This window comes from Manacus candei, unplaced genomic scaffold (genome assembly GCF_025592945.1).
Source record: "Manacus candei isolate 608988 ecotype Guabito, Panama unplaced genomic scaffold, ASM2559294v1 h1tg000061l, whole genome shotgun sequence".
Classification (NCBI taxonomy): Eukaryota; Metazoa; Chordata; class Aves; order Passeriformes; family Pipridae; genus Manacus; species Manacus candei.
In genome coordinates, this window is record NW_026138109.1 from 7,595,215 (window position 1) to 7,622,238 (window position 27,024).

The following is a 27,024-nucleotide window of genomic DNA, read 5'->3' on the forward strand; positions in this document are numbered from 1 at the left end:
ATCCATGATTTTTCCATTGTAGAAGTCAGTGATCTTTTACTCCAAGTAAATCCTGCAAAAAAAGTCAAAGGTATGCATATAATTATAGGGAAAAGAAAAATGAAGCGATTTAAGCATTCATACTTGCAGAACATTAATGGTAAGTCAACATATCGGAACATTAACATCAAATTTGGTGGCAAACTCCCTTTTTGGAAACCATTTGACTCTGTAAAAACAAGCAGAAAAGCAACCATAAGGAAAGGCTTTAGAACTCTTCTAAAGCCTCACAGCTCACTCTTCTCCCACATTGGGATAGGGGAGAGAGTCAGAGGAGTAAAAGTGAGAGAACTTGTGTATTGAGGTGAAGACAGTTTTGTAAGTAAAGATAAAGCCATGCACACAAGCAAAGCAAAACAAGGAATTCATCCACCATTTCCTGTGGGCAGGCAGATGTTCGGCCATCCCCAGGAAAACAGGGACAGCTTCATCACACCTATTGGTTACTTGAGAAGATAAACATCATCCCTCCAAACAGCATCCCCTGTCCTTCTTCTTCCCCCAGCTTTATATGCTAAGCATGACACCATAAGATATGGAATGTTCCTGTGGTCAGCTGGGGTCAACTGTCCCATCTGTGTCCCCTCCCAACTTCTCGTACCCCTCCAGCCTCCTCACTGCTGGGGTGGGGAGCAGAAAAAGCCTTTACTCTGTGTGAGCACTGCTCAGCAATACCTAAAACACCCCTGTCTTATCAACACTGTTTCCAGCAAAAATCCAAATCATAGCCCCATACTAGCTACTGTAAAGAAAATTTACTGGTATCCCTGTCAAAATCGGCAGAAAATACAGAATAACCTTAACATCTCAGCACCTCTTGTTTCTTCTTCCCAGGCTAAAAGCTTTCAGTTGCGCATGGTCTCAGGGGGAGATGCAGCTGTCAGTCTTTTCCACATGCAGAGGGCTAAAATAAAAGTTTGTTTTCTCAGGTTATAGGGGTCATTGTGACCTGTCACTGAAGCTATATAAAAAAAATGATCCCCTGCTGAAAGCAAGTAGAGAAGAGAAGGTACCTTGCTTGATTTGAAGTGCACACACTGTATGAAATATTTTTTCATCCTGTTCAAACTGGACGGTGTCCTAAGAAAGCACTGTTCCCTCTGAGTGCTGGCCAGTTTGAGAAGGGTGCTGAAATGAGATTTGTGAAGCTAGGCTTTGCTCAAAATCCTTAACATTGTTGATCAGCATGGGTGCTTTTGACTGTTCATCTGCATAGATGAAATGTCATCTTAGCTTTTGATGTCTTTATATTGAACTCCGGGATAACCGCTGCTGATCTGCCTAGAAACCATCTGACAGGCCTGCTGATCTGCCCATCTTCAAACTTAAGAGGTAGATATGGTTGTTAAATGCTGAAGGGAAGCCATTCTTAGGAAGCATCTGAAACCCTCCTGGACCCCTCAGCCTCCAAACCTGCTGCTGGTACTTGCACTATTTATTGATCAGCTGCCTGTCAGGAGTGACAGTGCATTAGTGTCTGGTGTCCACTAGCTGTACATTCTGACAATAATCAGTGTTGTATTTACAGAGCAGAGACAGAGAACCTGACGTATCCATGGCTGTATGCAAAACTGAGTTCTTTAAAGCTCTAATGTGTCTGGTTGGGGAACACTCTCTCTTTGACAGCCTTGTTCAGCCAAGATCTGCATTGGCATCCCACTGCAAGGCTGAGGGCAGGGCCTAACTAGTACAGGCTGGAGCTGTGTGGAGTACTGCTTGGTCTGACAAAGCCTATTAGGATCTCTACTTGCCGTAGTTTCTCTCTGCTGATAACAAGTCAGACAGGGATTGTGTTGCAGAGCTGAGAAGCATTTGGTCTGCAGGCTGCATGGTGGTCAACTCTGTTGTATGTACACTCCTACCCATTGCATCAGATGCAGTGATGTGAAGTTAAGAAGGCAGGCGGTCATTTCTTCCTCTCTCCAGGCTGTTTGAATAAGCATTGTGAAGTCATGCAGGCTGGCTTGACTCTGCATGACCTCTACAACTATTTTATGAGAACTGCTGTGTAACTAATGCAGACCCAAGGAAAAGTTCAGTGCAGGACTTAATGAGACAGAGTTGCTGTGGGCAGATGGACAGAATGGCATACAGACCCTGTTAAACGTTGTCTGGTTGTAGGATGGGATGAGGCCTAGTGTTTCACATCTTTGAGAGACGCATTACTCTGCATGTTTTGATACTGTGGTACAACTCTGTACATATTCATTACAGGAGAAAGACAGGCTGGTAACAGGCACTTGGTCACATTCATGTGGTGCCACTCCATGAAAATAGGATGGTCTGTTCTGATCTACATTTCCATTCTCAAATATGGGTGGCTTTTGCCTTTCATCCGAAAAGTCCCTGCCTCATCAAATTAATATGGACTAATTTACAGGGTGCTTTGTTTACTCCCAATGCTTAGTATCATGTCATCCTTATCAACGTAATACAAGCTCAACTGCAGAAACTCTGTTCTGCCTAGATTCTGTTTGTCTCCAACTTAACTTGTCAAGATCCTTCTGCACTCACAGAAAGGGCACTCTTCCTTAGCTGCTGGGTAGTGGGTTATTTTCAGGTAAAGTCAATACCAGCATTACAGGGATGCATGGTGTGATGAGGTCTGATATTCATTATTTTGGGATATTTACACTTAGTAGATAGCTATCTTGGCAGATGGGCTTCGAACTAGCCAGTTTTTCCCAGTCTGTTGCTGGTGGTGCATTTGTTGTGAAGATTGGTGTTGGTTTGTCTTCTCCAAGTTTTTTGTCCTAGCGGAAAATTCTCATTAAAATGGTAGATATTAAAGGGAGACAGAGAGATGAAGGGATACTTGCACAGTGAGGATGCTGCAGAGAAAAAAGAATTAAAATTCCCTTTGAAATAAGAATGGCAGAGTCTGTAATTATATGTAGACCCATCTTTTCTTCAGCACTGGAGCCTCACTGCATGTCCTCCCTGTGAATTGTAGGTCTGTGTTTTCAATTGTTAGCTAAACTCTTGCTGAATCCTTGGTATTTTTGTTAAAATGAAATGTACTGAGTATGATGCAGTGGGGTTGTATCTTGAGTCTGCTGGTACGTGGAACCTTCCTGAGCCTGTGTCTCTTGACACACCAGTTCTTGGCTGGCATTTGATGGGAAACTGACAGGTGACAGTGTTGGATCACACATTGCTCCTGTACACTGATACAAGCAGTTTCTGTTCTTGACACATAAATGAAAGTAGAGTAAAAGTGCTTTTGCCCACATGGCACCAGTACAGCTTTTCCTAAGGAAACACATCTATCAAAGTGCAGCAGCTTCAGTGGAGCTTTGACACAAACTTCTGAGACTTTGGCTCGTTTTCTGAAAACAGCAGCAGGAATGCAGTATTTCAGTTTCCCAGTTTTCAGCCCACATGAAAAATGGGAGCTCTTTCCAGAGAAATGGGGCTAGTGGTTCCTATATCTCATTCTGAAGCTTTGTGGCTGGCCTGGTTCCTTGCCAGCAGGGACCTCAGCCTGGTAGCTCTAGTTGTGATGACGACAGCCAACCTAAGGGTTTTGGTTAGCCAAATCCTGCAGTGATACTGCTGGGTTTTTTAGCTGAAGTGCCGAATCTGCACTGGTTCTGGAGGTGTAAAATTTTCAGAAACTGTGAAGATATAGAAGATACATTTCCATACAGCTTTTTTTTTTTTTTAAATTAGAAGACCGAAAAAAAAGATTAGATTATCTACTGGATACTTAGTTTTTAAAAAACAAACTGTAATTTTAGTCAGCAGACAGCATGGGTGCTCAGCATGCTTATAAAATTTGCATTCTTTATTTTTGGAAAGTATTGAGTATCTCACACTAAGTAAGTTGTGCCATGTGTTAAGAACTCTTTGTTTTTTCTGATGCATCCCTAAAATGGGGAAAAACCTAAGAATAGAAAAACAAAAGTAACTAAGAAGCAAAAAGAAAGATTATACCTGCAGGGCTTAGAAATAATATTTTAATATAACATTAGGTTTCTAATGCAGATGCACAAAACCCTCATCTTTCTGGAAGGGAAAAGCTTCTAAAATGAAAATGTCATCCTTGTATATATTCATTGTAATGTAGCCCAGGGGTTACACAGATATATGTTTTGTAAATGCTTACAGTACATGAGATTTGTAATGTTGCAGTACTGTGGGTTCTGAAATAGAATTATTTCAGACAGTGCTACTTTTAGTTATACAGCTTTTTTTTTGATGTGCTGTGGTGTCATCTGTAACAGCAGCCTAAAGATTACCTCCCTGAATACTTCAGTTCACTGGGGTTCTGTCCTGTCACCTCCCTGTCCCGTATTAGGCCTGTGGTGCAGACGTACAGGAACATTTTTATTACCACCCCTGGCCAGGCTGAAACTCCAACAGTGATCCAGCACAGGCTCCCAAATGACAGTGGTGAGGGATGTGACTGCTATAGCTAGAGGATGACCTGTCAGGACACAGGAGCATGTTCTGGCTCTCACTGTCCCTGCAGGAACACTGCTGCTTCCTCTCCACTTCTTTATACAAGCTCTGGCTATGATTGTGCTGCTAGTTGTGTTTGGAAATCTTTCTGGAATAAAGGAACGTGTTTAAAGGGGGGCAGTGAACAATTAAATCTGCACAGTCCCCTATTGGGATTCTTCCATAATTCCCAAGAGCTCGTTATCTGTGTCTTGCTGTTAATACCTACTCAGACAGCAATTTCTGCTACTGACGTACCAATAGGTAGTGGCAGGTCCGTAAGGAGATGAGATGACATGAGCAAAATGCCAGGGCGAGGGAGGAGAACAAGTCATGCCTTCAATTCTGCAAGTCTTGATTCCAGGAAAGCCCTCAGGGAAGCTTACCAACAGGGCTATGACCTTTCTGGAGATATATCTTACTTTTGGTGAAATTGAAGACTGAACTTGATAAAGATAAAGGAGGAGACCCTGTCACCTGTCTGATCTGTAGGGTAGGGGATTAAGAGTGGAGCTGGCTAATGGCCATGCCTCTTTTTTCCAGACATTTTAAGACCTTGGCTGCAGTAGTTGTCCTTTGGCTTCTGTGTAGATCAGTTATTTGTCACTTTCCACAGACAGTCTGTAGAAATGTGTCTACACTTTCCCCTCGCACTCACGCAGACCATGCATCTTTGGTGGACTCCTGTGCCTTTCCAAGTTTAAGATTCCTCTAAGGTTATTCTGTATCTGTCACTATAGAATTGACATGGTAGTGATGCAGCCATGCAACTTGCAACTAATAAATCTGTCAGTCCAGCTCAAACCCTGTGTTGCCTGACCGTTATTCTTTGAGTTTTAAAGTGTAATCTTCTGCAATGAGCTGGTGTCCATTTTTTAGTATGCAAGAGAAAGCAAGTATTTGTTTCACTGGTTTGTGTCTGAGGATACTGAGTTGGAGTGAATGAAACTGTAGGTGGAAATTTACTTAATTTTGAAGAATACCTGCTAGGAAATCTGCTCAGCTTTTGGACACATCCATCACCGATTCACAGGATACCAAGGTTTATCACTTCAGGAACCTCTTCACAGAGAAATGCTCTCCTAAATACACATAGAGTATACTGGCTGCATCCCAGCTGATTTTACTAGATGAGTTGCAGAATCATCTTAGTTGTGGACTGAGGAAAGTTTGTTATTTTTAGTAAAACTGAAGACAGCACAAGTTGCTTTTTTTGAGAAGAGCACTGGTTCTCTGAAGATGAATAAGACCTTATTTCCCATACAGAAGGGAAAAGTTATTCCAACTCTACTGGTGAGCTGCCTAGTGGAGATGCAGCCTCTGCCTGTGAACAAGTTATTTTGCTAATATTTCAATTCTTCCTGAGCTTAGTAAGTTCTGCTGCATAGCTGCAGCTTTATTGCTGCTGTTGACAAATTGTCTGTCTGGAGTTAGTGGAGAAAACTTGTCAACAGCATCATTGTATAGGTCAGGCTATCAGATAACTATCCACCAAGTGACTCCTATAACCCAGCACTGTTCCTGCCAGAGCACGTTGTTTGGACTCTGTGTGCAGTGCCGAAGCAGGTAGCACAAATGTACCTTATCAGTGATCTGCAATCTCTTTCTTCACAGGCTTCCCACAGCATGCTTCCAAAATAGGCTGTGTTAGAGCTTTTCTGCTGAGCTTCTGTTTCTTTCAGCATCCAGGACCATCGGACATGAGTTGTTCCTCTTCAGGAATGGTATGGTGTCTTGCTTCATGCTTGTCTGATGCAGGTTTTTTTCAATGTCCTTCCTGAACCAACTTCCATTCATATGAGCAGCTGATCTTTTGGGCTCTGCAGCATTAAGTCTGTAGACAGTCTCTTTTCCTAAGCCAAGCAGAGCAGCAATATTCTAATTATAATTTCTCTTTTTCATGTTTTACTGATTGCATGGGAATGTAGATTAGTGATTTAGTACACCCATATTCAAGCAAACTGCTTCCCTTGTTTCTGTCTTGTTTCATGTTTTTGTTTGTATGTGGCCCCAGGTAAAAACCAATCTTGGTTCTTGCATCAATGTTAGGGATGCTTATGCTGATCTAATTATTGTTTCCTCCCCCCCGCATTGAATTTCCATGAATATCCACAAGAAGTTCCATCTGAGTATGAGGAAAAACTTGTATACTGTGGGGGTGGCTGAGCACTGTAGCAGGCTGCCCAGAGAAGTTGTGGAGTCTCCTTCTCTGGAGATATTCAGAACCCACCTGGATGTGATCCTGTGCAACCTCCCCTAAGTAAACCTTAGGGTTGAAGCAGATGATCTCTGGAGATCCCTTCCAACACCAAGCATTCTGTGATTCTGTGATATATATAGCACTGAGAGGTGCCAGCGTCCTGTAAACCCAGTCTGATCCTGAAGGTATTCTCTATATTGAGAGATTGTCAAACAAAGAAAATACACAAGAGCCATATTGGTGATTCTTGTTTGCTCAGAAAATGTTTGAATTCTGTATAAGTAGAGCAATTCCATAAGACAAATGTTAATGTTTGTGGCCATGATTAGAAATCTTTGATTAAAAAGATTTTTACCTGTAGTGTTTAACACAGTACAAGGAGGTACTTACTACTTTAATACTCATGGGGCTTGTCTGCATTTGGTAGTGACTCGATTGTGGGGCGTAATTTCTAATCTGAAACTTGTTTTGTAGGCAGTTATTGCAAGTACCTTGAGGTGTAGTAAAAGACAAATTTCAAAATTTCCCAAGTCTGCAAAACCCAAACAGCCAAGGAGCTGCTTGAGCATACTGACCTGAGAAATGGGAGAGGGAGAGAAAGAGATGTGCATTGCATGGGGTTTATGTTGTTAATTGAAAAGTAGAAACAAATAAGAATGTTCTTAGACAGAGATGACATTGCAAAGCTTTTGTCTGGCACGATCTTGTGACTGATGCTTCTAGAAACAATATGCTTCTTTGTATGAAAGCATGACCTTTTTCCCAACAACATGCATGTGATGCAAATGAAAAATACACTGTCCGTGATGGCCAGAGCAGACTCTCCTGCTGAACACCACATACAGATCCTGCAGGCACTGCTTCATCAGGTAATGCATGGAAAGGAATGATCACACTGAAGGAGCAAAACTGGTGAAGGTTTCACCCTCCCAAACTTGTGTCATTTGGAATAGGGGTCTGAGGTGTGCAGAGAAATGTGCAGTGCTCCCATATCCATAAAGGGGCTGGCTCTGATGAAATAGCCTCCCCTCTGCAGCCATGCTTCCTGTTGTGCTTCTGTGGGACAGCTTTGTTCCAGAGGCAAAATAGATTAGCGTAAGTACAGCCTGTGTCATCTAAATGCTGTCATGTCTTTTTAGTTGTGACATTGAGCCCTGATGGTGGCAAATGTGGATTTATTTTGAAAGCACAAGGCAATGCATGATACCTGAACCTTGTTTCTCATAGCATCCTACTGTGGAATACATGTGGAGCAAGAGAAAACCAAGCACAGCATCCCTTGAGACAAGCTGGAGGGATATGTGGACAGTTTGGGAACAGGAGTGTGTAACAGGGCTTTCATAGGATCAATGTGATATGGAAACAGCAGGAAAAGCATTTTTGGTTGGTTTTTTTTTTAAGCTTAGAGTTCTTAAACTTCAAAGAATCTTGCAGCAAAATTGTGTTGCAGTCCAGGGAAAGACTTAACCATTCTTCTCTCTCTCTCTATCAATCTCTTTTAGGCCTGTGGGTCTGTCTGGTTCTCTAATCTTAATTTCCCTTTATATAAGGGGAAAAAAAAGTGAATAGGGAGTTCTGAGAATAGTTACAGGAACAGCATGTTCACAGGCTCAGAAGATGGAGGTCACCCAGCCCACTGGAGCATGTAAAAGCTGCACTTCACGTCGGGTTGCTGGCAGTTGATAAGCCAAGGAGAAACTGCTGGCTAGTGATTCCATTTCTGATAATGTGTGTGTCTAAAGTTGGATCAGATTCCAGTTTTGATCACTGTGCTATGATTAAGGGGAAATGGGTATGGTAAAGGAGTTACAACAAGTCCAGCTTTTCTTGAAAACATGTTGTGACACATCTGTACTGAGATTTAACTGGCAGGAATTGCCACTTCAGGATGCTAATGGAAAACCTGAAGATACAATCTAGAGTTCTGCAAAACACTAGCAATTCCTCTGCTGCTCCAATGGAGTAAAAAGTCATACTGCTTGTCTTCTTCGTTTCCAGCAGAGCCAACCCCTTCAGTGGGTGTACCTCAGAAAGCATATCACAAAAGCAGTTCTGTGAAAACAATTTCTTGTACTTCTCGCAAAAATTAGGGCAAAGTGATTGTGAAAATAACTGAGATGATCCATGCTGTGCATGTAAGAATTATTATAAAGAGATTATCTGGTTATGGGAGAATGCTTTATTTGGATTATGTAGCTACATAGAATTTATAATCCATGCTTTCTACAGAAAAAAGTTCCCTCATGCTGCAGTGGAAAATGTCGATATAACCTTTTATTAACTCTAAGTTTCTGTATTTGCAACATTGAATACTCAAAGAGTAATCCCTGAATTTTGGGGGAAAATTTCTTCATGTAGAGACAAACCCAGAAAAAAAGTTTAGCCTCCCATGAGGTTAACTGGTAGCACACATTAGAGGTGCTTCTGTATTGACTTTTAGAGGTGTGAAGATTGCACTGCTTGCTGCTTGGTTTGTGACTATAGGCTGTGCTTGATCTGACAGATGGATTAATTAGGTGCACACTTCAGCTCTTTTCAGTGACTGGGACCCTGGTTCTTCAGTCTGCTTATGAGATGGAGCATATTACGTGTCTGTGTTGCCAAGACACCGTCCGTCTCTTCGGCTCTGATCTGGAAACTTGTATTCCATGATATAGACTCTAGCAGTGCCAAAGCTTTCCTTTGAATCAATATTTGGTACTATGTGCCTGTATTGCAGGGCTGGTTTTTGGGGGGGCTTGTAGCTAATATCCTGGCACCTGGCTGGAGAGGCACAAAGTGCTTTTTCTGGCTTAGGAGGTGTGTGTTTGATGCTGGCTTGCTTCATTTCCTCCTCTTTTATAATTCGGTTATGAGCAAGACATTTTACTCATTCTTGTAAGGCCATGGCCATTTGACAGTGGCTGTGACGCTGAATGACCACGGATAATTCTGTAAAAAAGCTATGAGGTTATTCTGTCATTGCAGATATATTTGATTGCACTAAGTTCTGACAGCTCTTGAAAATCTTAATTGCTTTGAAGATCAAACACTTTCTTTCTGTTTTCTGATTTGTATTTTTGAAAGATTCGTCAGAATCGTAGGAACGTGTTGTGAGGTTTTTTCCGTAGATGTGTAGGAAGTCAGAACCAGGTCCTGATGTGTTTTTGTTGACTCCTTCTTTCTAGGCCAGCTGATTTTGGGATTTTGAAAGATTTTTCAAATGGCCACTGAAGTCTGGCTTGCAATTAATTAATAACTGAAGAAAGCTACACACTTTACCACAGGTATCCTCCACTGGTATCTCGGTTGGTAGATATTGCGGAAGCACCTGCCAGGAGACTTTGCATAAATTCGGAACTCATTAACATCACGGGGAATTGCCAGCAGTCAAGTGCAACAGTGATAACGTTTTCATGCTGACACACAGAGGGCCAGGAGACGTGGATGAAGCAGGTCTATTAAATACCGCTCCAAGCTTGATGTTCTGAAGTGTATTAGACCCTTGCTGTGTTTTTATCCCCTTGTTACTGCAAACTTGTTCTTTGGGTTTAGTGGAGCTGAAGAACTTTCTCTTAATAGTCTGAAGCTGTACTTCAGGCTGTGGTCTTAACTGATAAACGTGATAAATACTGTAATTTTTTCAAGATTAGAGTCAGTTCATCCTTTTTATTATGCAAAGGTAGAAGTGCTCTTCCTTGGGCATTACTAGGGCGTGGCATTTAATTCTGCTGATTGCCAATGATGATAAAAAAAGGGTTCATCTTAACTTATAAATTCAATGAGGATCCCTTTCAAATTATTATTTTTGGTAATTTCAGTAGTCCTCATTTGACCTTTTCTTTTGGAGTAACTACCATAATGTGTCTGTATAGTTTTCAGGTAGACCTATGCCTGTTCTTCGAAGACAGGGCTGCTTCCCTGGTGCTACCCATCCTGTACTGCAGTGAATACTGAATGCCCTTATGGATCTGTCATTGCCTCCAGAATCCTCTCAAACTTCAAAATATTGTTACGCATGTGGAAATACGATCCTTTCCTCCAACAGTCTGCCATTAGTCAGTTGCCATTTTGTGTTGCTGGGTCAGATTTTTCAAAAGCTAGCTGTTGTCCTTTCCTGAGTTTCCAGGGAAGTTTTGCTGTATTCGTCAGCATGACCTTCAGTTAATGCCTCAAGCGTTTGCCCATAGCCCAGGTCTGTTGTAAGCAGACACTGAACCTGAGTCTCACAGTGGATCAGCTGGTGCAGACTGATCCTGTGCTTGGATGGTGAGCACATACAGCACTCTAAACCAGAGCTGCCTGGTTAGTTTTCATTAGGGTGCTGCAAATCTGTGCTCCAGTCAAGTCATTTGTACATTTGTCCCTGTCACTTGAGTGATGGTGGGATGTACAACCCCCTTCTCAAGAGGCACCTATCAGGCATGGCCTAGACAGGGTAAAAACTTGTATGGTTAGGATTCAGATTAACCCTCTCCTAAATGGTGTCAACAGTTCAAGTTACAGACTTCTTAAAAGCTAGAAGGATCAGGTGGATGCCTTTTGAAATTATTTTAAAAGTACTTACTTTTGTCTTGCAGAAACTTTTTTTTTAAATGTAAATATAAAAAATTTAAAAAGAGGATTTGTTGCATCTCTCACACGAGGAAAGAGCATTTGGATTATTCAGCTTGGAAAAAGGAAGGCTTCATGGTGACCTAATTGCAGCTGCCCAGTACCTAAAGGAGCTTGCAAGACAGAGACTGTTTACAAGAGCATATAATGATAGGGCAAGGGTTAATGGCTGTAATCTAAAAGAGAGTAGGTTTAGATTAGGTATTAGTAAGAAATTCGTGACTGTGAGGGTGGTAAGGCAGTGGAACAGGTTGCCCAGAGAAGCTGTGGCTGCCCCATCCCTGGAAGTGTTCAAGACCAGATTGTACAGGGCTCTGAGCAATCTGGTCTAGTGGAAGGTGTCCCTGCCCATGACAGGGAAGATTGGAGCTAGATGATCTTTAAGGTCCATTCCAATCTAATAAACTGCTGAGGTTTATTTAAAAATTGTTCTACTGCTTGCTGGAGTGCAATAAGTGGCTCTTTAAATCTGACCCTCTTTCAGTTTGGCAGATCACCTGGAAAACCATCGACCATGTCCAGTGAATATTTCAGCCTAATTAATGTTTCCTGACTTGAGTTGCTACTCTGAAACTCAACTGGATTTCTCTCAGGAAGAGCAAAAACTTTATTTAGGGCGGAGAGGTGTGCTGAGTAATGCATGCACATCAAAAAGCTCTAAATTGAGAGCAGAGGTGTCTTCTGGGGTGGAAGGATTGATCACTGAGATCTCAGTACTACTAATGGAGGGGAAGAGAGAGAATAACATCTTAAGGAGTCTTAAGGAGCCATTGCCCCATGATGTACTTCCAAGTCAGTGGACATCTTGGTATTGCTCTGCCATTTCTGCTCAAACCTGGCTGAAATGAAGCATGATTTTCAGTTACACAAAACTAATGATCTCATGATAAACCTATGTCCCTTGGTATATAGAAGTCTATATCAGTCTCCTTATATACCTTAAAAGACACAAACCACTTTCAGAAAATGAACAAGCTTGTTGCTTTGAGATCTGAGTGGGAAGTGCTGGTTAAATGTAAAATCTCTGTATACACCACCTTCTCTTACTGAAATACAACAAAGAAAATGACACCTCAGGCCTGTTCCCCAGGAACTCTGCAGATGTGATGGGTCAAAATCAGATTTTGTTTTGAAATTGAGTGCTGTGCTTCTTATCAGAGTTTTATGATAGTGTAAATGCTACTGTGCAATTAAAATTAATCTGTATCAATATTAGTCTTACTGTCTTACCTTGTCATAGTTCTATGATAATTGCATGTCATTAGTAAGTGGAGTCCATATGTAAATAAAACAAGGTATGATTGGATGCTGGAAACTGCAACACCTCAAAGAGTTCTAATCAAATTTGGCGAACTGTGCAGGGAAAGTTACTGTGGGCGTGCAAGGTAACACACTGTGCCAATCTCTTGGGTAACAGCCATTGCAGGGGACTTCTGCCAGCTTTACAGAGCTGTGTTTGTGAACTCTTATGGTTGGTTTGCTCTGCTCTTGCAACCCATGACGTGTCAGTGCTTTTACCAACTCCCCTAGCCTTGGTATTGTTTTATGTTATTTTAAAGAACTCTTGCTTTTATTACTCTTTTTTTTTTTTTTTAATAGAGGTCTCTCCTCTCTGGTGTTGATAAGAGTTCTACCACTAGCTATCATGATTTGATGTTGAATGGAAGTTTTTCTTTCAACTTTTCTCTCTGGTCTCCTTTCTCTCATGCCTCTGAAGTCAAAAAATAAAAAAATGAAAAAGAAACCTTTGCCTTTTTGTTTTGTTCCAAACCTCAGTTGATAGGCTGATGAGAAGACCGACATCTTTTCCTGAAATGTGCCTTATTATCAGATTGGTGTGAAGGAATGATTCAGATTCTTACAGCTACCACTGCAGAAAAAATTACTTGTACATGTTGCTTTGAGTTACTGAAGTGCAGTAACGTCTGGTAGGAAGGATGTGATCAGTCCTAGTGGGGATGCTGAGCATCCCTTCAGTTTTTACTCAGGTACTAGTGCTGGCTTTGGTACTGCAACAACCTTTTGTTGCCTACTGGCTGTTTCCCTTCCAGCATTATTTGTCATGGGTGAAATATTGGAGCTATAAGTGCTCATGCTAAGCATGTGAAAGAAATGATTGCATGACATTGCTCTAGTGAAACAAAAGGGGTTTCATAGTGTATTGGCTATCAGTAATAGTGCACACTTTTCAGTTTAAGGAAAACCATGTGCAACGGCCAGTTTTTAATGTCCTCAGCATGTGTTTGAGCTCTTTTTACACAGGTGTGTAAACTTAGCTGCCTTGCACATGATGCAGAGTTGCTGTGTGCTTCTGTCACTTGTTCCACAGCAAGTTGTATGGTCACAGTCTTGAATGTTACAGCCAGAGATGAGTTTGTGGTTATCCATACCAGGAAACATCACAGGACAAGACACCAACCAGCCCCAGTGTCAGGCTGTGAATCATGCTATATATTGAGGGACTCTTGTGCTAAAGCTTCTGAAAACAAACCCAGGACACTGGGTTAAAAGTTGCTGGTAAAGCAGCTAGTGAGGATTCCTTCTGATCTCCAGGGGACTTGCCCTTAGAAGTCCTTATCTCCTCATAAATTGGAGAAGGATTTCTACAGATATAGCAATGTTTGTGCTGCTGAGTCAGGACTTTTCTCCCTACAACTCAACCACAGGGTAGAATTTACTGTGCTGGATGCCCCTGGAATACAGAGGCCAGGTAGTAGCAAGAAGAACAGACAGTATTATTTAAAGTGCTTTCTCAAAAATATTTTCCCTGGCTTTTACAGATTGTGCTTACTGTGACACATCCTAATTTTAATGCAAACAGCTCCCTTCTGGATACCCAATGTTATCTAGAAAATAGGCAAGAGATACAGCAGCTTTCAGGGCTTGGTATTTAGATTGGAGAAATTAAGCTGCATTACAAGGTTCAGTGAACAGGAACATGGACTGCCTTGTGGTGGCTTTGTTGCAGGCTTGCCATCTGGCTAATTATCCAGCGGATGGTGGGAGGCCTGTGTGACAGTTCCTTTGCTACCTGCAGGGCTCTGACACATTTGGGTACGCTGGAGTACTTCAGGGCTTGCAAGGTAAAGCCTTCCTGTAAACTGTTGTTTTGCTGCTTTGGCGTAGCAGGTACACTCTTAACAGTCCAGAAAAATCAAAAGGTTATGGACCTCTCCAAAAGCACATGTGGGACATGGGGTGTAGGCAGTGTGTGTCTGATCTGTGGCCACCAGCTAAAACTACCACACCTGCTTTTGTCGTTTGCTTTTGCCTGTGTAGCCATTTGTGGCTGGTAAATTATTTCCACCTATCTGGCCTTGCCTTAAGAAACGTTTCTTTGGGGACATTCACTTAAGAGTTGGACTTGTTGAACCCACTTCAACTCGTTGACCATGTGGATCCCTTCCAACTAAGGATATTCTGTGATTTTATAATTCCCTGTTTAAGGTTAAAATTGTGCTGAAGCTCCGTCTACTATTATCTGCTGAAGGGCCATTATAGAAACAAAGTAAAATCATTCTTCTCTCCTCCAAATTGTTTGAATCTACCCTATTTGTGAACCTGTCTCTACCAAAGAGCTGTCAAAAAGGGGGTTAACCTGGACAACTGGTGATGAAAGGTTTCAGTTTTGTCCCAAAATGTGTAGGAGGTGGGTAAGAGTCACAGAAGCCTCCCAATGAGTCAAAATCCGTAAAATTTTCTGGTCAGTGCAGGAGACTTTTTGCCCACACTTCCAGGAAAGAGGCTTATGGTCCACTCGGGGTGATGTACCTCATTATTGTGAAAACTGTCATCCTGTTGATCTGCTGTAGCTCTTGTTGGTGGCACACTGGGCTTCTGTAGGACCTGATGTGTCTCAGAAGAGCTCTAAATAAGAAACTTCTGCTGTACAGAGGAAGAGGTGGTAGAGAGTAGAAAACATAAACTTAAAGTCTTTTATATAAAATAAATGGTTGTTCGTTGTAAGTTTTAAACCTTCTATATGCAGTGTTGATTAAGAAAAGGATAATTTATCTTTTAAGTGTTCTCAGGTCTGGGTGTTAGAAAAATAACTCTTGAATCTGATAGTTGTACTTAAATATCAGCTCTATGTCAAGAATAATGTCTGATTGGATGTGCACTCAGTTAATATTGATTAAAATTGCAGTCTCAGTTAAGGAGAGTCTGGTGATAGTGCCCTTGTGTTGCTATGGGCAACCAACATGTTGTAAACTTACTGAATATTAGATTTATATTTAATGTTTCCATTGTCTTTCTGGTACAAACAAGGTTTCTTCCCATAAATGAAGAGAGCTCTGACAGCCCTTTGAGGACACTGAAGCAATGCTAACAAGATCAGGGATTTAGTGTCTGTTCTCCATTGATTATTTTTTTAAATGTCTTTCCACTGTGGGACAGATTTTCTGTTTAAGTCTGTCTTTCTCTTGCTTCCTAGGTGGTTGGGACGAACACATTGGAACCACACAATGCCCACCTTCTGTATCTAAGGTTAAAAAATGGATTTGTGGTTCACATTTCAGCAGTGCCTTCTGGAGGGTCCTCCTCTGGAGGTATCGGCCGTTTCCTAAGAAACCAATGCAGATGAGGATGAGAGGAAATTAAATTAATAAACTGTACACATGAACTTTCCATTAGAGCTCAACAGTTCATGGCTCTCCTGGAAGCAGTGGGAATTATCCATTGAAAACAACCCAAAGGCAAATTAGTCCATTAGACAATGAAATGGTGTAGGGAACCTTACAGCTCCTGAGAGCTGGACACTCGTGTTCCAGCAGTGATCTCTACTGTGATCTTGCAGCATTGATGTTTGTCTTTCTACCCTCTGGTTGTTCTTGCTGAAGTCAGGTGGTAGTCAGCAGCCATTGTAGGCTAGAAGGAGCCTTTTGCAAGAGTGACGACCATAGCCTCTGTTCTCCCTCATGTCTCTCCGGTTCTCTCCTCTTGTTCCTGCAGACGGGATGCTACAAGCTAACTTGTTACAGGACCTACAATTCTGAAGTTGTTTCAATTTTATATAGGCAAGAAGTATACAAAGTCACAAATGTGACTTTACCAGAGATATAAAATATTTCTATAACAACTTTTCTCTTATAACTTAATGATTTATCCGTGTCCTTTAGCTGACTGGCATGGGATGTAACTATCTCTTTCATTGTGAGCTATGTGTCATTTTATTCTAATTGGTTTCTTAAGTCTCTTTCATGGAAGGAACCTCCTGCCCAATATGGGATATGATGTGATATAGGCAGCTGTATGTTTCATGCTGGTAGGGGCTGTCATAACCACGTGGGAAAAATAAATGTGTATATGGTTCTGTTCTCCTTTTCCAGGAACATCTGAGGGTGCATCTGTGCTGTAACCACATCAACACTCCAGCATAGGGTAGAGACATCTAAATTAATGTTAAGAATCTCTGTCTAGACGTGCCAGCATGGAGCTTTCCTCCAAGTCTGTCCCAAAAGCCAGGTAATTTAGCCTTTAGTAAGCTTTGTGCTTTTTTTGATGAAAATAAACCTCAGGTCACTTGTTTAAAGCTAAGTGGAGTTGGCTTTCAGCTGCACTGCACTAACTCAGATAGCGGCAAGTCCCTCAGAGCACTGAAATTTTTTTAGCCACTTGAAAAAGATTTGCCTGTAAGCTTTGCAAGAGTGCTTGCTGGTCATGCAGGGGTTGTATTGCCTCTTGGTTACGTGTCTTCACTTACTAACAAATTCAAACTGCTTCCAGCAAGGCTACTTGTGTAGAGATAGTCGGGGGAGATTATTTTATGTTCACTTATTTGGCTTTAGTTTTACGTGTCCTGAAGGGTGTTTTGTGTAGGTAGCTGCAGGAGTGGCAGCGTGGAAACCTGAGTGCAAGTGCCTTAAGAAATAGGGAAGAACGTGATTTCTCTTAATAGTCACTCACTGAACTAAACTGTAATTTCCAAGCAAATTCCAAGCAACTCTATTGCACAGAGTTGTGCATCTTTCTTATTTGTTCAAGGCAGTGATTACTGGGGTCAGCTTTTGCAGATTAACAGGATTGCCAGCTATGCTGTCATGTTCCTCCAAAAAACTGGTTTGGGAGGTGTTTCAGGTGTTGCAGGTGTTTTGCACCCTGCAGCTTGTTGAGAAAGTGTTACAGAACAGGGCAAGCTGTGGGGATTGGCCTTCGGAATCTGTTCTGATTTTGCTTGAAACAATTTTACTCACTAAACGTTTTTTGAATTGTTTTGGTGATTTCTTCAGGTGGCTGCTATGCTGCCATGGTGCACTAGGCTCTGGAGACAACTGGAAACAAGGAAAAGCCATCAGATAAGAGTTTTAAATTACCTTTATGCCTTAGATGTGCCTATAAAATAAGTAAGTGAATGAACAGGTGAACAGACTTAGGTGAAGGTTTCTCCAGATGTTTGTGGAGGGCCATGTTCAAAGGAGCGCCTATGCAGGACTTTTTTTTAAGAAGAGTTTGATTCGGGGTGATAACATCAAATATAGTACATGCATGAGCTAAAGTAGAAGCTTCTGCTAGACCATTGGTGGGTCCGTGTGTTGAGTGGAAAAATATTATGTAAAAAGTTGGTGCAAATTGATTATAGTGTGGATGTGCCTTGGTTCTGAGTTTGAGCTGCAATGCAGGGTTTTGTTTCTCAGGGCAAGCAGCCCCAAAGGACTGAACGTGCACTGTCGCTTCCTGGCCAGTCTGTGGGGTGCTCTACTGCATGACACAGCCCTTTTATTCCCAGACATCCATATGACAGTGCTCAGCAGAGATTTGAGGCTTTCCTGCCCTGGGACTGGGTTTGGTTGAGACTTTTTCTTGATTAAGGTGTCATTATCTTGCATGATGGTTCTGCAAATCAACTAGTTTGCTTTCAAAGGTCTCACTGCAGACGCTTGTCTTAAGCTGTCTTCTTGCTGCCAGCCCTTCTGCTGCTGTTCCCCCATGTTACTTCAGGTTGCCACGGGATCAGATCCTGCTTTAAATACTGGGCTACAGCCAGGTGTACTTGTGTGCAATTGCAGATTTCTGTCCTTTGTGTGAGAGCTACCAAGCTTTCTTTGTGTCTGCAAGAGACCGGAGGTGAAGCATCTAAGGAAAGATGCTTTGCAGTTTCCCAGCAGAGGTTTTTTAAGGGTTTTTTTGTGTGTGCATGTGTGTGTATGTGTGACAGGGTGTAGCTGTTGGCAAGGGGTGGCAGCAGGTACCAGACACAGGTCATGGGACTACCGGTGATGTGACGCAGGCTGTCACATCCATGACCAGTTGTAGCAGAGCAGAGGGAAAGAGCCCCTATAGAACTTCAAACCAGCAACCCATCCATCAGACACACACTGAAGAGGGAGCCACAGGCTTATTGGGTGTTCAGTGGGATGGGATTTCTGCCATGAAAGCAGCAATTAGGCTGTAATTAGGCAGCAGTGGTGCTGATGAAGAAATGCCAGAGGCCAGTGACCTCTAACAAGGCTTTTGATAGGAAGTCACAGCCCTTAAAAGTGAAATCTTTTCCAAGGTCAGAATTTCCAAAACTGTGGTAGACACAAGCCTGCTGCTATGATCCAGTGGAATGGATCATATGGGAATATTAAATATAACACTTTGGAATATGCATTGGTAGTGCACTTTTAGCTGTGACTGATGGCTGCAGTTGTCCTCTCAGCATAAGCTTCTTTTTCTAAACAATTCAGCATTGATTTATCTCCTTTTGCAGAATTTTTAGGGGGAGAGGCCTCTGCCTTCCGCTAGACCCCTCTTATTTTCCTGCCCCTGTAAACTGGGTTGCACAGCCAAGGCCAACCCTTTCATGGTACAGGTATAGAAATCAGCATGTCAGAAACCAAAAGCAATTGCAGCATAAAAAATCCTTTCAAGTTTGAGCAACTTGTAGCTTTTTTGGGCACCTTATTTTAAATGACACTTGGAGAAATCCTTTTCAGTACATTTATGGAGAGATAAGTTGCTCAGTTAATCACTTAAAGCATTAAAGACTCTGGTTTTCAGACATGTGCTTATTTTGCAGTGCACTTCTCATCACCTGATTGTCTGCAGAACAGAATTCAAAAGCAGAGAGTGTTGTTTTTCCTACAGGTACTTGAGACTGCATATTCTTTTTACCACTTCTGTGAATAAGCAGTACTGCTTCTGCTTCTGGAAGAGAGCAGCATCTGGTTAGGTATATATATATAAGTGTCCTGTACCAGTCTGAACAAGACACACTTCTGCTCCATGGAGACAAATACTGACGCTTCAGAGGTGTCTAGTTAGTTGTCAACCTGTTCTCTGACGCTTTTCAACCTTTCTTTTTCTTTTAAGCAGCACTTCTAGAGTTCCTGTGTGAAAGAGACAGTTAAGCAGAGAAGCACTTTGATATCAAAGTTTAAAGAAAGTTTCTGGGAATACTTCTGGAAAATTTGAGAATGTAGTGGTTACTACACACACTTTTCAAGAAGGAAGAGAGAGGGAGATGCTTGGGGTTGTAGTGGGAGGGAAATTGCAGAAACAGAGCTTTGCTGGAGAATTTTGGATTGTGATACTGTTGCTCATTTCTGCAGTCTTAGCCCAGTGATGTCTGTCAGGTGACAGGTAATCATATGGAACTTGCCAGGTAATTCAACGGCAAACATAATTGAATTTGATTTTAAAGGTGTAATCAGCTATTTTAAAGATTCAAGACGTATTTATTTCAGAATCAACTTGTGTGAAAGAAACTTTTTACTGTATAAATAAATCAGTCAGAAGAATATCAGCACTTCATGGTCCAACTGGCAAACTGGACACATCACTGAACACCTGGTACCTAGATTGATGTGCAAAGCCCCAGCTTCTTTGGTAATCATCTGTTCAGGGGCATGACAAAGATTTTCAGGTTATTAATAATAATTTCACAGTTGAGAAATCAATTGAGAGTTAGAAAAAGGGAAGAAAGCTTTTTTGTTTTCAACAACCTGTGAAAGAGGTCTGAGGCAGAGACCAGTTTGTTCTGAAATCTCATTGATATGTGGTCAGAAATTTGATCAGTTTTGCTTTAAAAAGCATTCATAATTTAGATGTGCAGTGCTTTTAAGACTTCTCATTGCTTTTTAAAAGCTGGATTTGTGCACTTGATCCTCAGTTTCTACTCTGTAGTTTCAGAAGCAGAGTAGGAATTTGGGGGGAGGGATATCAGATTCATTTATCGTGGCACCAGAGTCTGGATGAACATAGCAACAGGAGATCACTTTTGTTTGCAGACTGATACCAGTAACAAAATTAGTAATTATGATATAAGTCTAGATTTAGTGGCAAAGTAAAAGTTAACCTTGTCTGAAAAATGAAGAGAGACCAGTCATCACAGTAAAAATTATTGCATAAATGGAAAGTTAGTGACTTAAATTTACGTTTCATGCTTGCTGATTTTAAGTCACTGATGTTAATAAGTGTATAAATCACTTAAACTCGTCCTGCTATCGTTGCTTAGCAATTCAAGGCAATGAAAAGAACCAGTGCTGCAAAAAATATACTGGAGGGAGCAAAGATGTGTTTTTCCTTGCCAGTTCTGTGTAGCAGGTCATTCTAACCTGGTGAAGCCCTGTGCCTTCTTGTTCTTCTGATCAGTACAGTACAGCTTGGTCTCTAATGTTCTGTAAAACTTTATGAAGCCTTGTGTTTCAACATGTTCTGTTGATTGTTTCTGTTCTCATTAATAAATGTTTATTTTTGCTACTTGCTCTTTCATAAAGCTTATTGCTAAACACACAACTGTTCCAATATGGGTGTGTTTTTTCTTGACATAGAATAATGTCTGTTTATGGAATCACTACTAAAAGGACAGTAAACTTTCCTCCTAGAAATAGCTGCCCATAAAAATCTTTGTATTATATGCTATCTTCATTCAATAGCTTTGGCCCTAATCTTGAGGCATAAAGTTCATCAGTCCTGGCTTACTGCAGTGCTGGGAGGATTGGCTGGATCTTTTAGGGAGTCTGAGGCCTGAAAATCCTTCTGTTAGCATCACCATAGGCACAATGCAGTGCCCTGTATGGAACTGGGGGGAAAGGACCACAGTTGTAATAGGGCAGTCATATTTTTCCAAGGAGCCTCTCTGGCCCTTATTGAGTCAACAAATTTTTACCACCAACACTTGTGTGATTCAAAGGCTGGTTTACCTGAAGGAATGAAGCCTTCCTGGGTTTTGTTCTCTATAAGACTGCAAGACTTTGAACAGTGTAGGGTACATAGCAAATAAGGAAAAGAACTGGGCATAAAGAGCTGGAATTCTAAACTAGAAAGGATGACTTTGGCTTTCCAAAGCTTCAACTAAAGAATGGTCCTGACTTGAGGTGGTAGTGCTCTTCCAGGTTGCTGGCTGGGTTAGCTTTCACCTGCGTTGGTAGGAAGATGTTGTTTTTATAAGAGCACCTCAGTCCAGGTCTGGATGCTTATTATCCTGCTCCATGAATCATCATTTGTAGTAAAAGTGGTAAACGTCAGATCACCCAGTCTCTGACTGCCATAGTATGGTTGTGAATCCTTAAAAACATTCACCTTCAATTCCAGGTGCTGGAAAGGATCTTACCACAGGGCTGCATTGAACACTGCTCACCAGAAAATGTTCCTAGAGAACTTAAGAGGGGCGTTTTTGATCTGGGCCATTGAGATTTGTGGATTCTGCAATGGTATGTTTAGAATTGGTTTCCAGATGTGGAGCTGTGCTTTAATTTCTATGCAGGACTGGAATTGTCAGCTGACTCTTACAAATGCTTGAGTGGGTTTGTAAGAAGCACATCTGTGTCTAATGAGTCTAACTAGGAATTAAAACTTGCATTTTAATAGCTTTGAGTGTTTAGAAAAGGACTCTAATATAGAAGCTGTGTCTTGATTCATGCATGGGGAAGTGAGGAAGCAGATAACAACTTGTAAGGAACAAAGCATGTTAACAAAGGGTGAACTTTGATCACAGGGTAGCACAGCACTTGGAGTCAGAACAATATGAGATGGTTGAGAAACTCCCCTCTCTGAGCATCATGTGTTGTTAACTCTCATCTGTTTTTGAGGCTGAAGCCTTATTCCTTCCAACCTGGGCATCAGCCTCTTTGTTCCCAGCTCTCTGATGCATCTCCCATTGTCCCCAGTAGCCCAGTGTTCCTCTATATAATGGCTGGTGGGGTTTTTCTGGTGTGTTTTTGGGATTTGTTTTGTTGTTTGGTTTTGGGGGTTTTTTTAAATGATAAATTGTGATTTTCTTCAGGCAGAAGGTGAAATTAAAAAAAAACAACAGTCTAAGCAACAGATTAAATTGCTCTGTGAAATGCTGGCTCTTCCCTCTCCCACAAGGACTAGGGTAGAATGGAAGATATGTCTGGGAGAAGAAACATGTTGGAGAAACTGCACTAGTGTTTCATACCCTTTAAGTTAATCTACTGTCACCACACCATAACTGAATATAGCCTGCTGTGCTCTGTTTTTATTAGCAGAGTCCCTTCTTTTGCTTGTATGAATTAATTTCAAAATCTAAATCAAAATAAAAATTCATTCCTATCTGCAGCTCTGGTGTTTTGTGACAAAGTGCAATGACTGTGTCCTTGCACACAGATCCGTCACCTGCCTTTGCTTGTCTGTGTGTATCCCATGGGAGAGTGGTACCTTGGCAGCCTGGCTTTGGGAGCAATCCCTTCTCAGGCCCCTCACCTTGCGTGGGCAGGGGAGGCTGTGACTACCAGCCTGCCAGCCAGATTCAGTGCAAACCATCTGCTTCTCACGGCAGTGCTGGGTACTGATCTCAGTGTGTTTCGTGCCCTGGGAACTTCGTGCAAACACGTTCTCGTATGGTGGGTAACAAGGAAGTCCTAAATATTTCCAGCCTGCGGAAAGGCTCTCTGAAAGCTGTAGCCGGCTCAGGGGCGGGACAGATGCCGATGGTCAGCAGAGGTGGTGATGCTGTGCACTAAAAAGCATCCTGGCACTGATAGATTAACCCCGGCACACTGAGCTCTGTTTGCTTGGCTGCTTCTGCAGCGAAGGCAGTTCACTGCATTGTGTTCATCCCTGTGGATACAAGCTGTTCTCTCTGCACAGCCCGGGTCACCTCTCCCAGCCCTCTTCTCTTTCTGTCACCAGCCTGCAGCTCTAGGGGTGGTTTTGCTAACCACTAATTGCTTGTTTCATTCAAACAGGGAAGGAAGGGTCTTGGTGGATGTGGCTTTTCTCCCATTACAGAGCTGCCATCTGTAGCTCTGCAGTGCAGGGGAAGCTCATTCATTCTGTTCAGATGGAGTTATGAAATGTAAGTCACTGCAATCTGTAAACCCCCATCCTCCCAGGGTCCTTCTTGCTGGCTGTGCGTAGCAAGAGTGAAGCAGCATCCTCTGAGGTGGCTGAGGATGGTGGGAAATGGACTGGAACTGGGATGCAGTGCTTTAGGCTGACAGAGCAGGTTTGTTCTCCCAGTAACCTGTTTCCCCTTTCTCCAGTATTGCCCACCCGTCTGAGTTGCAAAGAAGGGTACAAGGAAACGCAGGCACAGGATTTCCATGTAGCACAGTTCTGGATAGGTAGAGTAGCACAGGAGTTTTGGAGCTTGTGTAAGGCTCAGGAAACATACTTATGTGTCTGATATCTCAGAGCTGTCACAAAAGACATAGGGAGAGACGTTGCATTGTTGGCCACAGCTGGTGCTGGAATTAAAAGATGTCAAGATTCTGCTGAAGTGATCCTGCTCTTTAATATGTTGGAGCCCTGTTCAGTGTCTACAGAAAATAAGGTGTCTGAGTTGGATCTTCTAGTTGCTTTCATTCCTGGGCAGAAGGAGCATTATATCTTTGAAGCCGTGTTGTTTGGGTTGTGAAGTAGAGGGAATTTCCATTGTCTTTCCCCTCCACCTTTTTTTGATCTTTTTCAATAGCTGATAGCTGCTATTCAGACTGTTCCAAAATCAGCAGAGTAAAACCGAGCTGGTTTTGTTAATTTCTGGGGCCCACAATCCTTCTCTCCACCCTAACAGAAGTACCCAGAGCATCTATTCTCACTGTGCTGCTGGTGGGGAGAGTACAAGCCACCATGGAAATCCTGTCCATCTGCAGATGGACAGCATTGCTTTACTTCACATGTGGAAGCAGAGGGGTCAGGGCTTCACTACTTTCACATGGAAAATTTGCTTTTCCAGGAGGTGTGGTCATCTCTCTGTTAGAGACTTAGTTCTGGGCTGCTGTTTCTTTTTGTATTGGCTTACATAAGCAACAGCTCATAAAATCTATGATTTAAACCTGGACACCAGGGTGAAAAGCTCCATTGTACTTCATCAGTGACTTACAAGATTAAGGTACCAGGGTTAATCTCATTAAATGAATTGACAAATTGACAAGTCCATTTTTGTAATCTAATTGCCCTTTCATTTTGACGATCACTTGGAGCAACTGACCCTTAAATGAGTCAAAACCTTCAAATCGCTGTCTTGGACAGTGAACACCTTGTCATAGCTTCCAAAACCAATTATAAACTACAGCTTTAAAAACTCTTTTTATTATTAAAAAACAAACAAAACAAAACAACAAAAAAAAGAAAAAAGTGAGATAAATACATCTTCAGCAGGTTAGATGCTTCCTTCTGGAACTTGCTGTATATGATCTGAGATGAATACAAGAGGAAAATCTGGTGACTCCCATTTGGTGTTTCAAGCTACTTTCTGGTTGGAAAGCTGAGTATACTGGTCCTAAAAATGTTAATAAGCCTTTTGTAAATGAGTTTTAACTTGTTAATTAAGAATTTCTAGCTATGGTTATGACCTGCAGGGAAATGTTTAATTGGCTGTTTTCCCTAGCTGGTTAAATATCTTCTTACTAGAAAGGAGGGAGAAGTGTATGCTTATGGGACTTAAATGCCTCAGACATAACATAAGTGAGAATTCCTGTGCTTAGCACTTACAGAAATTTTTACTGGGGATCTCTGCAAGGAAGGTCTCTGCTTTAGGGCAGCAGAGCAAGCACTTGCTTGCCTGCCTCAGTTTGCTTGTCCCTTAGAAATGAATGCAGGCAGTGGGAGGCAAGAGAAATGTGCTCTTCCCTGATGGAGCACGCCACAGATTTCCCATGGTGGAGCCTCCATCTCTGAGGATGTTCAAAAGCCTTCTCATCATGGTCCTGGGCATCCAGTGTTAGGTGGCCTTGTTTGAGAGGGAAACTTGGACCACATGACCTCAAGATGTCCCTGAAACCTGAGCCAGCCTGTGATCTTTTTCAGCCAGAAAAAGGAAGGAAGGGATGCACCCTTGCTAAGAGTCAGCAGCTGACAAAGATGCAGCAGGTCAGAGAGGAGCAGGGGGTGTTTGTAGCCACCAGCCTATGTTTGGAGGAGGGATGGCCAAGGCATGAAAGAATGGTGTTCCCAAATGAGAAAAGAAATTGTGTGTGTAACCAGAACATGGGCCTGGGTTCACTGTCAAGCAGGAATACCTACATGTGATTTGGACTGGCTTTCCAGCATCCGTACGATGCTCCCTGCTATCTGCTAGAAAGCCCGTTGAAGTACTGGATGCTGTGCTAAATTCCATTTGTTTCTCAGCAGTTAAGTACCCATAAACCTTATTCAGCCCTTCTTACAGAGACACCTGCTTTCTCTTCTGCAGAAATGCAACCACTGCTGGAGACAGGAGTATGCCCTGGGTGTGGGGGGCAAAGCAGGGAGCAGGTGCCACATGGGCAGGATCACTGCTATCAGTTGCAGTTAGTTGGGATAGGACTTTCCTAATCAAGTGGAGAATGCTTTGGTACCTCAAACAGTCAGGCTTTCTGCAGCACAGAAGACAATCGGAAGTGTATTTCTATGAAAGTAATTTAGGACTTCTTTCCAATTATATTTTGAAGACAGTTATTTGTCACTGTGCTGTGGCTTCCTTTTTAAATGCTTGGCTGTAGCTGAAAACAAGCTTGAGCTCATATTTCAGCAAGTTGCAGCCAAAATCTGGAAATCCTATCACGTCTGTGTACAACCATTATTGAGTTTAATGAGAACTGTATGCAACAAATGGCACCCCATTTGTCTTCATCTAATCATCCATGAAATCTTCAATTACTAAAATAATCTGAGAAAATTTGGGGTGAATCCCTGGTTGGAAGTAACTGTCTCATAGCAGTGACCATCTGGAAATGCTTGTTGCAGCATAGCTATGAGGGGTGAAGAATCCCTCCTTCTCCATTTCCATTTACACAAAGAGTGTTTCATTTGAGAGAGCAGTCACTTGGTGGTTACCACTGTTGCAAACCACTTCACTGATTCAGATGCATTGAGATGAGCAGACAGTGTGAAGAAGTGCATAGGAAATGACTGAAGTCTGTGTGTGTAAGAAAACCTTTAAAGCAAGAGCTTTTGAAAGGGTGAACAGTATTCTGCTTATTAATGCAGATTGGAATTTCCTGCTAGCTGAGAATAATGCAAAGGTCACTCACCAACTGCAAGCAAACAGCATGTGGTTGATTCCAAAATTAGTTAATCTCTGGCATTTCCATTTCTTTTTCCTGCATTTCTTGTTCTCTACCTTAGGCCTGGGAATCCAGTCGAAGATACTGCAAGCTTGAAGAATTTTTTTTTCTTTTTTTTCTTCTCTGTAAACTTCTATTAACTGCTGCATTTGAGATGACTAGGTGTCTGTTGCCTATTATTGCAGCCAGAGTATTATTATGTCCCTAAACCACTTTCCATTGGCTCAGTTACATGATTTTAGCCATTTAATGCCTTCAAGCTATCTTTTCCTCCCCGTAGTCTGGGTTCTGCTAGCAACCATGTTCTCTGCAACT

The 27,024-nt window shown here is 42.0% G+C and overlaps 1 protein-coding gene across 7 annotated transcripts in view; it reads left to right on the plus strand.

Moving 5' to 3' along the window:
• FAM219A (family with sequence similarity 219 member A) overlaps positions 1-27,024 on the plus strand; it is a 94,724-nt gene that overhangs the window by 2,994 nt on the left and 64,706 nt on the right. The window contains exons 1-3 of one of the 7 annotated variants that reach the window (XM_051804574.1): positions 3,557-6,206; positions 16,606-16,741; positions 21,794-21,912. The exons of 4 other annotated variants lie outside the window; for them this stretch is intronic. In XM_051804574.1, coding sequence (XP_051660534.1) covers positions 21,910-21,912 — 3 coding nt within the window. In that variant the 5' untranslated portion in view covers positions 3,557-6,206; positions 16,606-16,741; positions 21,794-21,909. Of the gene's footprint in view, positions 1-3,556; positions 6,207-16,605; positions 16,742-21,793; positions 21,913-27,024 lie in introns of those variants that run through there. 2 more of the 7 variants (XM_051804575.1, XM_051804573.1) reach the window with 2 other exon arrangements.